Raw genomic sequence first — 17,568 nt, forward strand, 5'->3', positions numbered from 1 at the left:
GACTCTACTCAACAAAAGGTTCAGACAAATCGTGAATCCGTGGCTTTTCCAAGCTGTTAATATCAAGAACTGTTCCTGTCACTGGCAAGGAGAACCCCCCATCGCTGTATTTTGCTATGCTCGCTCAATCAACTATATGGCGCCTTGGTGTAGCACAGTTCGTATGTTTTCATCAAAAGCTAGCAGCCTTTCTGTTTGGAAATGCTGACATTGCGGAATAGGAAGAGGAAACCTATGGATGGATGCCAACACTAAACAACCCTCTTCGGATATCACGCCACCACCATCATTTGTGTAAGAGGTAGATTATCTTACTAGAATCTTGCTTCACTGCCTGAAGCTTACCTCTCTCAAACTAAGCTGAGAGCCCTGCCAACATCAATCTTCATATATCAGGGTATCCCCCTCATGAGAATCACTACAACGGCACCTGTAGGTACTCATTACCGCTGTGAATAATGGGTTCAAAAAGACGGAAGCCTTGTAGAGACTCACTTTGGATATCTTACAGTCCCACGACACTATCAACGAGCTTGATATGACCAAGAGCCATTTGATGGTAGTATCAGAGATAAAGGATCTCACGATTTGTGAGAAATTTGGGTTTTGGGAGCCGGTCCTGTCTTATCCTTGCAGCCGGTTTGCGGTCTATCAAACTAAGTGACTGTGCAGTCTGGCACCATAACCTGAAGTATGTTGCCAAGCGTGTAAGCGACCGGCTGATTTCCATTCATCTTGAGAAAGTCTTTCTCCGTCTATTCAGGGAACTAGGATATATCACGCAAATAGGATCACCAATTGAAATGGTGAAGTGGTTGGATTGCATTGTTCATTTATAAACTACTTATATCAACAATCAACAGTTTCCGCTAACAGTCCAGATGGAACCACAGACCATCATGGTAAATTGCCAACGTTTGCGCTTGTTGGCAACGTTGTCACTAAGGGTCACGGACGCGTAGTTCGCATATAGGATACTTAGCTGTCATGATTTTTATAGAAGGGACGGGCGGGAACAAAGCTTTTGCTGCTTTTGCGACTGGCGATTGCGGTTTCTATCCGATGGATTCATAGCTCGCTTTTGAAACATATTAGTTAACTAGTTAACAGAATACATAGTAAATGCGATAAATCACAGCTTAATGTCTCAACAACGGTGGTTTTATGGAATTTTTCTTTCTAGCCTAATGGATCGTACATAATATTTAGTTACTTTAGGGAGTTTTGAGAACTATAATGATTTAAGGACTACGCAAAATGATACTACTGGTCGTTAAACTTGCGTGTTGCTTCACGAGGAGTACCGGGACTTTACCGACGTCAAGACAGCCTGAGAGTTTATTATGATTCAAGTTATCATAGGCCCTATGAAAAATGATATAATATTATATCATTTATCTTATTTAAAATATTTATATTAACACCACCCGCTTCTAGCTCGGCCCTCCACCACACTTACACTTATACAGGCTCTTCCCATTCCTTTCGCCCCGTATACGATATGTCTCTGTCCGTTCCTCCAGTCACTTTAAGACCATTGTTGCTTCCTGGACTCCAGGCACAACTGAAGTACCAACCTAGGTTCTATTGGGGGAATCCGGCCGTTCATTATGACCCGGTTTTTAACGCTCACTTAGATGTGATGACCTCAGTCTGTGTGCGAACAGTTAAGATCCACTCTACGGCTAGACGTTATGCAACCCAGGATGAAACGGAATACTATGGGATTCGAAAATACTCAGCGCAAGTCATGGGGGAATCACCGCATTCAATTGAGAAGTTGATGAAGAAATGCCATGCTTGGAATTTGGATCAACGTCAGATGCAGCATCTGCTTATGCCGATCCAAGGATTTCTTCATGTGGATAACAGATCCTTCTATACCGTATCTGAACACGCATCTATGACTCTGGCGAAAGTACTCCTGGTGGTCAAGCAGTGGCCAGGCATGTTCTGCCACGATGAGATCTGGGCTATTGTCAAGCAGGTACTCTTGAAGGCATTATTCTCTAAAGCGTACATGACTGACTTGGAACAGGTCCTGGCCGGAACAGGTTTCTTGATATCGCAAGGATTGCAACATACCATGCTAAATCTACAAAACATTCTAGTCACAAATCATGGTGTTGTGAAAATTGGTAGGCTTCCTGGCCTAGATTTGACTTGTTCCCTACTCATGTTGACCCAGGGGCGATTCATCATGTCGAGGACGAGACTCCCGACGGCTGGGTCAGAACAAGGGAAGCGCTAGTACAGCTTGCTGTGAGCTTAATTGAAGAGTCCAGGGACCCTTGCGCCCGCTGCACTGGATGCCGCGATGGCCCATCGATGCTTGAACGTGTTGGTTCTCTTAGGGAAACATTGGATATCACCCGCTGTCTCACCGAGGAATCCACTGGTTCTGGAAACAGCATCTTGGGAGAAGCCATATTGGAGGCCCTGCGTGTACGTGCCAGAGCGATAAGGGCTGTAAAACGGTTCTAACGCAAGACTAGTTGACATTTATTACCCAGGCAAAAGGCCGACGTTTAGGGCTTATCGCTGAATTCGCTTCCCAAAAAGCCTGGAATGAGCTTATGCCTGTTCTAAGGTCTGATGGCAGCCATGGAAATATGACCACGTTTCTGCCTAGACGCAGCGAGAGGCAGAGGCCGGAAAAACGACACAGGCTGACCAAACAGCACAAGGATGCGCGGCTTAGAAGATTATATGGCGGAGGAGACAGGTGGTTTCTGCCTAGACACAGCGAGAGGCAGAGGCCGGAAAAACGACACAGGCTGACCAAACAGCACAAGGATGCGCGGCTTAGGAGATTATATGGCGGAGGAGACAAGTGGTTTCTTTACAACCATGCGAAGCAAACGCAGGTCAGGCGGAGAGAGAATATGGGTCATGAACCCTCACCAACCCGACCATAATTCAACTTTGGTTGTCGAGCGAGGAATCAAGTGATTTCTGATGCAGAGCAAGCGCCGACAACGGTAAAAACTGACATGGTATCTGGGTCAACTGATTAAGCCAGATAGCCATCGGCTCATCTCGTGCAATCAATCCCATGGCTGTTTCGTTCGCCGCTGAGTTGGCAGTCCTCATGAAAACAAGACCTCATTTTTGGATCCCCTTTTTTTACGCCTACTGGCAAGACTTGGCACGGCCCTGCGCAAATTACAGCTTGGTACAGTAATAATATGCCAGTGAATTATTACACAAGTCTAGTGCTTCAAATTTTGGTGTTGACCGAGGTCACCAATATGGCTTTCCTTTGTTTGCCTCCACGGTACTCGCGTAAGCGATAATATTTGATCCCATCACTATTAGGTAGTTAGAGGTGATTCGGAGACTTGTGCACCAGAACATGCTTAGTTACTAGCAGAAAGTATGTATACTAGTTCCTGGCAGAAGGCATGGGAACATGTACACAAGCAGTCATGCATGCTGGATTTTGAGTACCTTGATTGGGCCACTAGGGAACCAACAATATCAGCGGAAAAGGGGTAAACATACTTTGATTGGACAAGACCAGTAGTGCGTACTTCACTTATTTACACAAGGACAATGAATGGGCTGATATATGTATCATAATTTGTTCCAAAGTTTGTACACAGCGCTATAACAACCACAATTGATCTTGAAAGTCCCTTTTGCCATCTTGGCCTGGTCTGGGGGTTGCTCGTGGGCCGCTTTCTCCAGTCACAAAAAGTATAGGGTGCTGTTCTCCTTCTCTTGGGGTCACTGTCAGAAACCTCATGGTCTTCCCTGTTGTCGGTTGTCGGCTAGAGAGCTTCAGCCTTGTATCCTACTGGAGCAAAAGTTGAGGATTGATATAGCCGACGCATATTGGCTGGCTATGCAGCTCAGACCAATGCTCGTCCGAGGAATTGTTGTGGAAACTAGCACTTGCTAGGTCGCCATATTGGTACGGCGTATTGTCAAGATGGCAGGGGCTGGAGAATATCTCTGGCGGCACCGGCGAGCTATCCATAATTCCCCAGTCAGGTATTGCAGGCCACTGTAAGCCGACGGGGTGGCCAAATTGTCGTTCTGGCTGTTCAATGACTAGTGAAGCAGCTTCCGGGGAAGGTCTTTTGTCATTCTGGCTGTTGACAGACTCGCCGCGCATTTCTGTATCTGGGCTGGTGGGAGATGATGATACCCGCTTAATACGCGACTGGAGCCTCTTAAAGGTGGACTGGTTGAACCTGGATTGCAGCGTGGAGTGGTGATGGCGCTCGATGCTTGCTAGCTCTTCAAAATTGCATCGAACAGCCCTTTCTTCACTCCGCCATTTCAGCCCAATGGCCTTGGAGATAGCTTGTCCATCGCTGCGGTGATCCTTCTGTCGCAAATACTCCTTGAAAAGCCCATAGTAGGCAAATCGGTAGAGTAAGAACGCATTCATTGGTCGCGTAATCTTTTCCTTTTTCTTGGCTTCTTCCATACGATCTGCGGACGATCGATGTACCCAGGTGCGTATGTCTTTTACAGGAATGTCCACCTCATCGTTCAGGAGGTCACTTAGTGGTCGATAAAGAATATCTTCGACGATTGGAATAGGTAGGTCTTTCAGCGGTTCAAGTTTCCGCACCATTTTACGGCGTGCCATCGAGAACCCGTCTATGCTTTTTGGCTAGCGAGCAAAGTGGAAGAAGGACGTTGAGGTATTCAATATAGGGGTTGGGGTTGTTACAAGCATCAAGCTGATGTCTTTTTGTCAGAAGACGATGATTAACTCGTACGACTATTATCAGACTTGGTTCTGCAAAAATAGTTTCGCCAATAAATGGAGCAGATGGGATGGTTCGATTTATTTAGTATTTGAATAGCCTTTGGAGATTAGTCACGCGGAGGCTGGTCTGCTTGCCAAATATGTCACAATCGTCGTTTCGACAATGGTTAGGTGGAATTTCTCGGTTATCCGTGATACAACCAATAAGTATTTGTGTCAAGCTAGCTGGTAATACCACACAATTTATACAAAGCTTCACAAAATCATCGCGTCAAGCTACACAATGTCTTCAAGGTTAGTTCGAGCTCTACGCTTCCTATCAAGTATCGGCCTTCATCCACGCATCGTAGTTCTCAATATTCATGCCTCCCCACCTACAGTCTCAATGTATATGAATCTGGCAACCTCGGTTGCATGATGCACATAGCCATTCGAAAGATGCTTCTCCCCAAGTGAAACATGCCCGCATCCAAGTATCGCTGTTGGTGATGTGTGGTTTGTGAAATTCTACAAAGTTAAACTGTAGGTGCCGCATTTTGCGTAGCCTCTATTCAAGCCAATGAACCTTTTTACACTTGAAAGTTAGATAAGGTGCTCCCACGCATCGACACTCAGAGTCCGCTATGATTTTCGTTCGCCAAAATTGCTTGTCTATTGAAGTTATCCCGTGTGTTTTATCTTCTGCAAACATCGTGCCGAAGTCCCTGGAGCATCTGAGCAATAAAAGACCCGTTTGACTTCGTCGGCGGGGGAACATGGGCTGGCGGCTCATTGAATTGAGTGCCCACAGCTCGGACAGAGCGTACCGTGAGCCGCGGCTCGACTGAGACCCTATCAGCCTCGTTTGGTAGAGGCTACCCGGACTTGAGACAGAGCATATGGAGCCAGTGACATTCCCTGGGGCTTCAGTAGCATAGGCCATGGTGGGCATGACGCTTACGCTGAATAGCAAGACATATTAACACCACGCAAGCTGCTCCAACAGTAGGGCTCGTGATACCAACAGCGACAGGCATAATCCAGCCATTCTCCTGAGACATGGAAGCTTTGTAGTGTTCGGTTGTAGGAGCTTTTCCGATGTGGCTTATGGTTACCAAGTAGTGAGCGTCTTCGTGTAAGGCACACTAAACAGTGACTTGAGTTGGGTTTCTCCCCGAGATTCGGATGCTTTTCAACTGGCCTTTCCTTTTGCTCTACTTCTTGTTACCGATGGGGCTCGCAGGCTCATCAAAAAGAGCAATGACCCGCATTCCTCCATTCTGCTGGGTCACCACTCTTGGTATAAGATATTCCTCTACAGCTTCCGGAGAGTATGCCTTCTGAAAGTTTAAGTTATTAAGACTGAATTTTTGTAGGATTCAACTATCGAGACGGAGGGATGGGTCCTTGTATAGACTCCCTACCACGAACATATAGCTCGGTCGGACACCGAAGCATTGATTTCTGCTGCGACCATGGCGAAAGCTCCCGTTGTGGGCTTTGATCAATCAATCAATCAAAGTTCAATTAACCTGTTGCAGTCTAACTAGTTGCGTATGACTATGCAGGCGCTTCGACCAGCTGAAGCAAGAACTCGAAGCCAAACGCCGAGTGGGATCTCCACCCTCCCCTGCCTCAGTTTCAATTGATGGTGACATTGTCCTGGCCAGTTGATTGGCATGTTTGTCGACTCTGGCTGAGTTCTCGTTTCACAGAATCATCTGTCGTCATTGGCTAATACCCATCGTCTTCCACACCTAGATCCATTGCCGCGAGGCCTGTCGGTTCGTCGTCGTCGTCCCCGGGTGTCACATATTGGAACTGTTGGAGGAGACCTGTTCGGTGCATGAAGTTGACCACGTAGCGGGTGGCCTGCGGGTTCGACACGATCTTTTCGTAATCAATCTCGTTGATCCCAATGTCCCACAATTGCTCCCACAATTTTGTACGCAGGATCACGTATTGCGGGCACTGCATAAGAACATGCTTCGGTGTTTGAGAGCCCTCGTCACAACTACACCGGTCAGTCTCGGCTGCTTTGATCTTGAATAAGAAATGTCGAAGTCCGATGCGCATTGTACGCATCTGGATTAAGATCGCACATTGTGGCTTCGGCTTTTCGTAGTGTCACTGTGACGGAGGTTTGAAAGTGCTGGGGGTTATGTCCAATTCGGACACATGTGTCGAAGATAGCAGTGAGAAGTGGAACAAATCTCTTCTCTGATCGTGAACCTGGTTCCGCCAGTGCTCGCCATACCTTGTTTGGCAGTGCGTCGTACCTCGGCGCTTTGTTCGGTGGCGCCTTCTTGATTGCAGCTCTCACTTCGGTGTCGTTTACCGGTGGTAGCTGGAACTGCTCTCGATGACTAGAATGGCGTTGTTGTGATTGTCGTCTTTGGCTGGCATATATGTCGGAGAGATCTGCTTCCGGTGGCTGTGGAAAAAATACCTTACGGTGTAGGTTGACTTTCTCTACGTCGTTCTCTGCAGAGGTCCCCTCTGTGGTTCTTAATGCGGCATTGTACTCCCTTGCTGCTGGCCCCGGTTCCTGGCCCATTTAGCCACTCTCCACAGCCCTTGGGGGCCTTGGTCCACGGCTTCTTCAATGAAGCTCCTGAAGCCACGTCGGAGAGCGGCTTTGATGGCCCTCCCCTTCTGATTTCTGGCCAGTTTGTATGTATCCCAGTCCTCTTCACCATGTGTAGTAAGGTACTGGCGGAACATGCGGCGGGAGTGTTTGACAGCCTCCCCGCACTCCTTGGTCCAGGACGGATTCGCCCGCGGGCATGGTTTGGCCTATGATGTTGATTCCTGCACACCTCGTTGCACGATATCGATTAGATGGTTCACTGCGTCGTCGATTTGTCGGGTGGTTGTCAATGGCGGTGGCATTGGGAGGTTGTCGGCCACAAAGACGTCGAACTTCTCGGTATCCATGGCCTTCCAAAGCCGCCTCTTCACCTCGACAGTCGGTTCGGTGTCAATGTCGAGTAGTACACGGATCGGCAGATGATCGGAGTCAGCATGGCAGTCTAGGGCTAGTTCGCCTACCACCAATCTCTCAGTGAGAGCTGGTGTACCGAAGAACAGATCGATTGTCGTTTGTTCCCCATTTTGGTCTCTTGTGATCGTACTAGGTTCTAACCACAGGTCTAGATCTGCTTCGTCACAGAGCTCAATGAGCCTGTCAGCACCTATATCCTGCGTGGCTTCAATACCCCAGGCGGGGTGGTGAAGGTTGAAATCCCCAGCAATCATAGTATGTCTTCTGTTGCCATCTAACAATTTACGAAGGTGTTCCACTGTGCTAGTAGTTCCACCCTCGTTGTATATGTCAAAGAAGCTGATCTCGCCTATACCGGTTTGAACCCTCACTTCCTGGCAGAATTCACTATATGCATAGTGTGTCCATCCGGTCATGTTCTTGGAGATATATATACACACCCGTGCTCTACTTCCCGTCTCTGAACTAGACGGAAAGAGAAGCTCATGTGTCTGCTTCAATGGATGGTATGTCGTATCATTATATGGGTTCTCCCATGGTTCTTGCACTGCAATGATATCCACCTTCACAACCTGCTTGTGGGCTTTGATTCACATAAATGACGGCAAGTAGTGGACGTATACATCGTTATAAGGGGCAGCAGTAGAATCCCATCCGTTATAGCCGTCGTAAATGTAAATATTGTGAGAACTGCCATTCGATGCAGAAGGGAGAGTGGAACAGGAGACACGACCGCTCGAGGGAGGATCGCCCGTGGTATTTTTAGCCGTTGGTTGAAACAACACTTGACCTTTTGCTCATCTCCGAGAAGCCGACTGCATACATACCATGTATTGTGCGCAACATCGTAAATTAGAATGACGGTCATGAAGTCCGGATCAGTCGGGGACTGCGCTGGGTTGACCAATGTCCTCCTCGGGTCAAATGAACCGGGTGGTTTCGCCTTACATTCCGCTCTTGCTGCGTGGAGGATAGATAGAAGGTATAAATATCGAGTAAAACAAGATCGGGTCTCTATTGATAGACCCACTGGACATATCGATAAAATTAGTGAACGTATCGACGATCTCACTGAACAATTTCGCGGTCTCTTCATATAACGGAGGTATTATAGCCAAGTACAAGAACACCTTCACGCGTTTATAAAGACCAGAAGCTAAAAACTGCTCCATCTATAAGATGGGGAAGACGTTGCTTATCAGATTCAATCCTTGGTGGATATCATGATAATAGCATGGGCTATGTCTCTTCTTGAGTCCAATGAGCAGAAAAGACCAAAGATGTTGGTGATAGATCCGGTAACATTCGCTAGCTCCCAAAAAAAGACGGAGTTGACCCTATCGCCCGAAACGAAAAGAGAGCTAGTATCTCTCCATTGGCATGGAGCCTAAACAAGCAATGGAATTATTCTGTGTCACTTTTTCCTTTATCGAGTGCTTTTTCACCACAAAAGCACATGCGTACGCAATATTGCCGCATAATACGAACAAAAATGTTCAACTGACAAATGCCCACAAAATAGAGAGTCCAATTTATTCTCATGTCAGAAGCATGCCTTACAGCTGACCGGGAAACGACGGTTGCATTTTAAATGCTATCGAAACGATTGCTAGAGGTTCATCATGGATACTGGCTCTCGCGCCACGGGCTATCCTCAATGAGTCAATTTTATTTCAATTCCAGTACTTCGTGAACTATTCATCATCGCCCCTAGGTCCAAGTTTCATTGCTTCTGGAACCTTTGCATTCGTCGACAATGGGCTCGCGTTTAGTCTCTTGGCACCCATATCTCCGCCGCCTCCGTTATAATCGCCTGATCATCTGATTGTTTGATTCCAACATCTCTGTCTCAATACCTTCTAATGGCGCGGTACGCAAAGTGAGGCTTGTTGGTTACCTGATGCTCGAACATGGGTGAGATGGGTGATATCATCGGCCGGAGTTGCGCTTCTTTTCCTATTACCGTCAAATTACATCGCGTAACCCGCATGCCAGATGGGTTACTTACTGGGGAAATTTGAAAGGAGGGAGAAGTTGCGGGGGGCAACGTGAGTCTCAGTGCCTGATTGACTGGTGGAGGGGCTGAGAGTCGTACTTCCTGCGCTTGATTGATTACCATTGCGACATATGACACCGGACTCTCCCCACAGAAGACCGAGGCTCCTTTGTAAATCTTTTACGCTCCCTTGCAGGACCGTAGAGTTCTGCTCCCACTTTTCAGCACTCAGCTTGAGCTGCATATTCTCGGCCTTAAGCTGCTGAACTTGCTGCTCTAAACCTTGCCTGGTCTTCTGTTCCTTCTCAAGCTCTCTGCTTTGTGCTTCAAGCCTGCCCCGATTTTCCTCAATTTCCCTGCTTTGTTTGGCAATTTTCTTCTGTTCTTGCTGTATTTTATCATTTTGATTCCTTCGAAACTTTCTTTGTGCTTTTCTTTGTGCTTCCCTCTGTGCCTCCTTCTGTGCTAGCAGCGACTTTGGTAATTTTTGAGTGTCCTAGAGTCCCGTCAGCACGCCCACGATATTGGGTTCTATGTTGGCTAACATTCTGGACATCTTCATGTGATGTTTTGGGAATTGGACAGAAATCCGTGTCATTGTTTGCCTGTTCTTCGTGCACGAGGTAGTCCATTGATAATTGATAGTTGATTGGGGCCTGGACTTAGGAGTTTTGTTTGGGGTTGAAGAGAAATCAGTAAATAGAAAGATATGAAAGATCATTTGCAGAAGCATTCCATGCAATATGTGCATGGATTAGATGACGCTTACGTATGCTTTGTCATATGCTCATACCCGTTAACTTAACGTGAAGTACTAGTTACGTGACAATCACGTAATGGCCATTGACCGATTGGTCTATTAAAAAAAGATGGTTGCTTCAGTATTGAACAATAAAATAACAGAAAGACAATTTAAGCAGGCTGTCCCCGGCATTCCCATGCACAGCTCAGTGGAGGAAAAAACTCAGAAAACCCTTCTTTCAGGGCTTTGGTGTGGGCTAAGTCTCGGAATCCGACTTGGGCATATCAAATAATCCTACTTTACCATACTGGAGTAGAGACTCCGCCGAAATCACTCGGCCTTACATGGAGGGTGGTTGGTTTAGAAATATTCGGCTACCATCTTAAGGAATTCATACATATGTAAAAGCCGGAGATGTAGAAAGGTCATGTTTATACAGTTTCCCAATCACACAGGCATCGAAAGTGAACAGTGTGGAATCAAATTGACGTTATATCGCCGGAACCAATCCTATGATGATATGAATCATGCAATGGATCAAAGCCAATCGGTCCACCAAGACCACCTCAGTCACACTTACCAAGGCTGTTGATTGGAGGTTTTCATAGCAAAGTGTTGATGTGCAAATCCAGGATTGATGCAGAACTCTCACTTCTTAAAACTATAAAGTAGTATATACGCAATGGATATCCCACAGATCTCTCACCTTCACATTCTTCTTCCATGCCCGTCGTGGCCCCTTTGCAACTGGTTGTGATAAATCTTCTCTTACCGAAACGGACGTTTAGCTACAATTCATTGGCTTTAAGATTGAACAGCACTTGCGCTGCGAGAGAAACGGCTGCCTTCTACTCTACATTCACACACAATCGCCCGTTCATGGCCCTTGAGACATAGGTGGCGGTTGTATCATCTCGCCGAGCGCCGAGCGCAGCATGTAAATGCCCGGCTAGCTTCTAAGGAGCAAGCACGAACGGCTTGGTAATCGGCTCGGTCATTGGTCGTTTTATAGTACTGGTTTTGACAGGTTGTAGCGCCTGCAGTGCAGAGTATTGTATGACAATTTGAATCACTTGGCCTCCAAGACAGTGTAGCATTCTCTTCTGGAATGTTAGCGGTATTGTTGATTAGTAAAAAGTCCACAGAACATTGGTCAGTGCAGGTATACCGAGCCTGTACTTTGATTTCTCCTTCCGCATGCTGCCACTAGATAAAGATAGACGAGGTGACCAGTATGGGGCATGTATTTGGTGAAGTGGCGGGTTGCCAGCGGTGCCTTCTCACCTTTTTCGTAGCAAGTGTTACAAGCTGCGGGCCACCGCTTATGTTAATGAAAAATATACGTCAGCGCATAGGAGTGGTTACTTACCACTAGCAAACGATTGGTTACACCAGAACTGAATTTTCTTTGGATGCTTTATGGTAAATCAAGTCAGATCGGCAATCCCGCTGTTGTAACCACCGAGTAGAGGCACATTTGAGGGGTATTTAAACCTGCCCTGGATCTCATATCAGATCAAAGGCGTTTGGAGAGAGTGAAGGCAGGAAGGTGGGAGAAAGGTTTGAAGAGTACCGGAAGGTTAGATGTTAAATGTTAGTGAACGCTGGCGACATTATTTTTCTATTATTTGTCTGCTTTTTTCGTTTGATTCTGTCATTTTAATAATCATTTTGTTATTGTTTTCTGAAAGCAAACTAGACCGGGAGATAGTTATCTACGGTTTTCACATTTTTCTACAAGTGAGACCTTGTGGTAAGACCTTTAAGAACTTTCATTTAATCTTCCATACAGTATGTGGCATCCTACAGTACCAAACGGGAACATCTGCATATATACTAAACGGATGCCTACAAAGATCAGCAACAACCAGTGGATTATACCCTGGAACGGGCTAATAAAGCATGTTGCGCCAGATAGAATACAAGATCAATTGTCAACTTGCCAAACCTCAGGTTGTATGGATGTATTGCACACTTGAGAATTATCAAAGGGTCTAGTCGGATAAAATGGCACCAAGAGCAGAAATCGGATACCTTGTCGGCTATGTCTCGCATAACCCATACCAGATCTGGTTCCCACAGAAAGGCCGAAATGGAGGTAGATATTATCAGGGATGCTGTAAGTGATAAATGCCGCCGGAATTTACAAAGCAAGCCGATGTCTGAATCTGAATACGCAGTTAGCACATTGACAGATGGTCCAGAACTGGCCAGCTGTGGTTACCATAGAAGCCCAGATTGAAATGAACGCTAGATGGAAGGTGCCAATGTCAGTAGCAAGGATAGCTTTGCAAGATGACGTTAGGCATACCAAGCAAGGGGAAATCGGGTGGATTATCGAGCAGATAACGCACCTGAATTTCTTCATGCTTTCACAATGAGTATAAATGAGAGATTCAACCTTATCAAAAAACACAACAGAGATCAAATACCACTGGAACCACAGAACTGGGCGGAGGTGAAAAACCACAGATTCAACAAGGAATTTATAGCAGCAGTTAAATTCGCGATCCAGACAATACGGTAAAAGAAAACCTACACCCAGGTTCCAATCCCGAACAGAGAAACGCAGGTACTACCTTTGAAGTGGGTTTTTGAGTACAGATTTGATGCAGATGGTGTCCTCGAGAAGCTTAAAGCCAGAGTTTGTGTCCGTGGGAATCTTTAATGGATATCAATCGAAGAAAATAAAGCTGTTTTGCACTTGTTGTAGCATGGAGAACTCCGTCCAATTCCTTCTGGTGTTATCCTACAGGTCCTGAGAAACAATACTGACGAAGATTCCTCGAGTCTGAAGTTCCTAATATTTGGAGAAGAGATTCTTTGCCTAGTGGCAGGACTAGTCTCATTCGAGGTTCCAGCTAAGATTTAAACAGTAATCGCCTCCACCAAGAGATCTGAATACTTAAAATGGCAGTTGCTCTTCTCTGTCTAGATTTGCAACACAATATGTGGATCTCTCTTTATAATCTCATAAAAAACTAAAATCAAGTGTGAGCTCGAAATGACAGACGTTTTGTTTCTTGGGCTTCCACAAAAGATGCTCCTTGGATTGGCGAGTTGCTCGATACAATCGACCTTTTGGACATATGCCTTGCATGCCGCATAATAGAACCTATGTTGACTTAGGCTGGGCATCTTCTCTACGATATAAAGGCGGTTCAATTTACTGGGCCGAGGAGCGTCAGAGTTAAATATCGCGAAGTAGTGTTGACATGCTACAAAGCGACGGGTCGATCACTCATATCCGGCAGCTCATGCAGATATGCCTTTTTGTTGGCGGTATTCTATGACAATGTCTCAGTTGTTGAACGACTTATCAATCCGCAAAACGTTGATATCAATGGCTAAGGCTTGAGCAGCCATGCACCTATCACGGTGACACTGACTGAAAGCCACCTCTATCAAGTCCTGTTATAAGACAGTTAAGGACAATGCCCATGAAAACACAATTTAACATCTAGCCCTTAGCCCCTCATTGGGGAGAGTAATCCAAACCGAGAAAACAAGGAACTCGTTACTATTCATAAGGTGATTGAATTAGCCCATTGGCTGGACAAGCAGATAGGAAACGAGCTCGATCAACCCGAAAATTGTCCCAGATAGTTTGGCCACTGGTGAGGCTGAATCATAATTTGGCACTCTACCGCCTTATATGCACCCTTACAGAATCCCTAACTACGACCATCATTTATGTTACAGTTAAAGATTCTTTACATGGTAATATAAACGTACCGTAGCCTCGTGGCGCGATGAGGTGCTGCCCCCTGTTTTCTGCTGGGATGTGGTGGGCGAAGGGGAAAAAATTTCAAGATACTCTTGCAGGTCTCCTTTCGTCATCGTGGGGTGTATAAGACGCAGAGAACAAAAATGAAATGATAATACGAGCTTGATGGTAAGAGCACTTCGACTTGTGATGGAGATGGTTCAGCATATGAAGGTTGTATGAAAAACGGGCCACCTTATATGGCGGAACCCCCTTCCTCCCCGATGCCCACGGGGTTTTCGTAATACAGCAAACGTAGATTTAGGATACCATCCGAAACAGTGGCGTAGTGCGAAGATTATTATGTTACGGAAACCAGGCAAACTACTCGCTACCCGGCGCCTACCGTCCAATCTCACTGCTGAATACACTCGGCAAGCTTCTTGAAGCAGTGATAGCGCGAAGATTGTCCTACCTCGCAGAGAAAATAGCCTGGTACCAAACAGCCAGTTCGGCGGACGCCCGGGCAGAACCACTAAACAAGCCCTGCTGGCGCTGTCTAGTGCGATTGACAAAGCCTGTAACAAACACAAGGTGGTGACTTTAATCGCAATCCAAATGCCTCGCCCATCGTATTGCAGGTGCTTTTGCCGCCAGAAGGCCTCGTATGGCCTGTTGCGTCCCTTTCGTCAGCGCGGTTACGTAAGGCCCTACACTAGTCTTATTAGAGACCACTGCACTCCGTTGATAGTTAGCTTCTCTTCTTTCGTCAGTTAGTCACAGCCAGAGATCCTCAGAGAGAGTGCGACTAGGTCGTTGAACCTTACTATCACTGTAGGGTGAGGACTGCTAGCTATCTACACTCACTGAGCTCTCTATTTTGCACCTTCGCTTCCCACGCAGATCCGTTACGTTCATGGCCACAAGCGGGACGCTGGTAGTCTTTGTATCGCTGCTCGTTCTCGTGGAACCTCCGCCTAGTTAAAAACTGCTGTTTTTGGAACTGATCCTTGTGGGAAAAATCTCCGAATGCCAGAACCCGCAACTTTGGAAGACCCGTCGGCCCGAATGCCCATTCGGCAAATGACAGAAACTCCTCCGCTTCAGAAGAGGCCGAAAGGAGGTTTTCCATAACATCTAACTGATTCATTTCCCAGATACCCGGGGAGGTTGGGTCATCATTTACGATACTCGTGAGGTCGCTCCAGCCGTTAGAAAAAGGGCGTTGCCTGGCACTATCAATGTCGTAATTTTGACATATATCTCTGGATTCCTTTGTTCGTAACCGAGTTGTGATTTCGAGCGAGATATCCCTGTGGAACTTCTCTGACCCAGTGAAGCGGATATGCAAAATTTCGATAGTGGAATGCATAGCCTCTGTTACAATTAGCAAAACGCAGTGCCGCATCTAATTTTCACGACTTACCACGATAGGTGGACTCGAGCAAAGACCCAGAGCAGTTAGACAAGAAGGGTTCAAAATATTCCATTGACCACAAATCCATTGCGGTGAAACATCCCGCTCTTCTTCGAATAGACCTTCCTCATCAATTGGAACAAGTCGACGTTCATGGTAAGAAAAGCTCTCAAGAGTAGATTGGTGGTGTCTGATAACAGATTCAACACGAGAGGGTTCCTCAAAGTTTGGTAGTTTCAGATACAAATGCCTCAGTCCCCTGAAAGAGGCCAAAAGCTTCAATAATGGAGTCAGATCTTTGCCAAAACCATCAAGCAGGTTGTCGCACGCAAATTCGAAGAGCTTTAGTTGTAGCGTGTCTTTTGAGCAAGACAAAGAATTAAGGAACCGTAGCTGATTGGGACAATCCCGCAGAACCAAACCTCTGATGGAATCACACCTTAACCCCGAACTGGGCTGAAGGGTTTGTGGAAAAAGAACTTTGCACAGCGCCAAGGATGAGAGTGAAGGAAGAGCCCTTGAATGGCAGATCCCCGATTGCTGTCCAAAAATCTCCTCGCAAAGGTCCGGGGCATCAGTAAAACTGACAAATGTAATTGACAGGTGTGTCAAGTGTGCAGCATTCTGGCGAATGCATCGTCTCAAAGCGTCGGCCTCCGCAGATTGCTGAATACCTTCCCACTTCAAGATTTCCAATGATGAGAACTCTGAAAGTCCATCTAGAGCACCTCCTGCCTGGGGGCAAGACCCATCCGTGATGAGTGAAAGACTTTTAAGGCCCTTATGGTGCCGGCAAATGTACCCATTTTTGTCCAGGATACCCCGTGGAAGACAGGTTCCTAAACCCCATCTATTGAACGTGAGTGAGTGTTAGGAAGGCAAGGAAAATAGCAATCCCTAACCGATAGACTCACTAGAACGAATGAAGGCTATTTTCTTTAAGACACGCAAAGACCAAATGCATTTAGTGCGAAATGTCATTCAGAAAATGGCGATGCGCCTTTGCCTCATCGGAAGTGCCGAGTGTCGATGAAGCTTGTCAGCACTGGTGTGCGAAAGATACTATAGTGTACACAGCGGTTGAACCAAGCGATATATATTGGTGCCTGGATATTTAGATGTCTGGTATGGTGGAGATAGCAGAGGGGCTGCGAATGCGCATGGTTCCAGAAGAATAAATCGATATCGAGTACATTGAGTGCCCACTCACTCGCAGCACGAAACGTGACAGTGCGATAAATTAGGGGAACCAGAACAGCATTAATCCTTGAACAAACCTGGCTGAGAGAACGAAGATCATCAGGAGGCAGCTAATAAGTCATTAGAAAAGGTAGATAAATGTATCAAGTGACAAACCCAGTCCGCCACATCCAATAGTATTTCGCATGGCACTATTTCGAGCATGTCGCCGAAAATATCGCTGTGAATAGTTAATGGATAAAGAGGAAAAGTTACTTCAATTGTTGTAATGCTCAGACTGGAAACTCTTTATTTATGTCCGATAGTGAAACGAATGACACAAAACAAAAGCAGATCCACGCATAATTGGAGACCTGACAAATGTTCAAATGAATTTCTTCATGAACAAAGAGGCGAAACCAGACTGTATTGGTCTTCAGTCAAATCATTTGGTATATATCGCAGAGCAACTTCATCTGACAACCCTTCCTATAAACCGGTTTTAACAAGCCGGACCAAGATCTGTGCGGAAGCATATCAAAGGAGCATGACATGGCTAAAAGTCAATTTCACTACAAGTTGATCTACTAAATGAAGTAGGTTTCACTGAGAATTGCATGGACTCATATTTACGATCTGGCTTGAACTATGTACTGTATTTGGTCTAATAAGTGGAGTGAACAAGGGTGACACTTGGGTCATTTTCCATGTAAAGAAATAAATCGTTCGCTCTTGTCCTTGAGACTGATATCTAATTGTCACCAAAAAAGAAGAAAAAGGAGATTTGGATTTGGACATCAAAATTAGTGTGTACCTTTG

At 46.1% G+C, this 17,568-nt stretch overlaps 4 protein-coding genes across 4 annotated transcripts; 1 reads left to right on the forward strand and 3 right to left on the reverse strand.

Annotated features, from left to right (window-relative positions):
• Nucleotides 1–1,642: 1,642 nt before the first annotated feature.
• N7471_010330 (uncharacterized protein) lies at nt 1,643–2,484 on the forward strand (the record flags this gene model as incomplete). Its single annotated transcript, XM_057283049.1, has 2 exons — nt 1,643–2,054; nt 2,189–2,484. The coding sequence occupies 2 exons, from the start codon at nt 1,643–1,645 to the stop codon at nt 2,482–2,484; spliced, it is 708 nt and encodes a 235-aa protein (XP_057132028.1).
• A 1,312-nt stretch (nt 2,485–3,796) lies between these two features.
• Nucleotides 3,797–4,588, reverse strand: N7471_010331 (HMG-box; the record flags this gene model as incomplete). Its single annotated transcript, XM_057283050.1, has 1 exon — nt 3,797–4,588. The coding sequence occupies one exon, from the start codon at nt 4,586–4,588 to the stop codon at nt 3,797–3,799; it is 792 nt and encodes a 263-aa protein (XP_057132029.1).
• A 4,970-nt stretch (nt 4,589–9,558) lies between these two features.
• N7471_010332 (uncharacterized protein) lies at nt 9,559–10,337 on the reverse strand (the record flags this gene model as incomplete). Its single annotated transcript, XM_057283051.1, has 3 exons — nt 9,559–9,665; nt 9,718–10,201; nt 10,251–10,337. 3 exons carry the CDS (start codon nt 10,335–10,337, stop codon nt 9,559–9,561), a joined length of 678 nt encoding a protein of 225 aa, XP_057132030.1.
• A 4,669-nt stretch (nt 10,338–15,006) lies between these two features.
• On the reverse strand, nt 15,007–15,658 carry N7471_010333 (uncharacterized protein; the record flags this gene model as incomplete). Its single annotated transcript, XM_057283052.1, has 2 exons — nt 15,007–15,530; nt 15,580–15,658. 2 exons carry the CDS (start codon nt 15,656–15,658, stop codon nt 15,007–15,009), a joined length of 603 nt encoding a protein of 200 aa, XP_057132031.1.
• Between the last annotated feature and the right edge of the window lie 1,910 nt (nt 15,659–17,568).

The sequence above is a fragment of the Penicillium samsonianum genome (assembly GCF_028829775.1).
Source record: "Penicillium samsonianum strain IBT 33392 chromosome Unknown utg000006l_segment0_segment0, whole genome shotgun sequence".
In the NCBI taxonomy this organism is placed as follows: domain Eukaryota; kingdom Fungi; phylum Ascomycota; class Eurotiomycetes; order Eurotiales; family Aspergillaceae; genus Penicillium; species Penicillium samsonianum.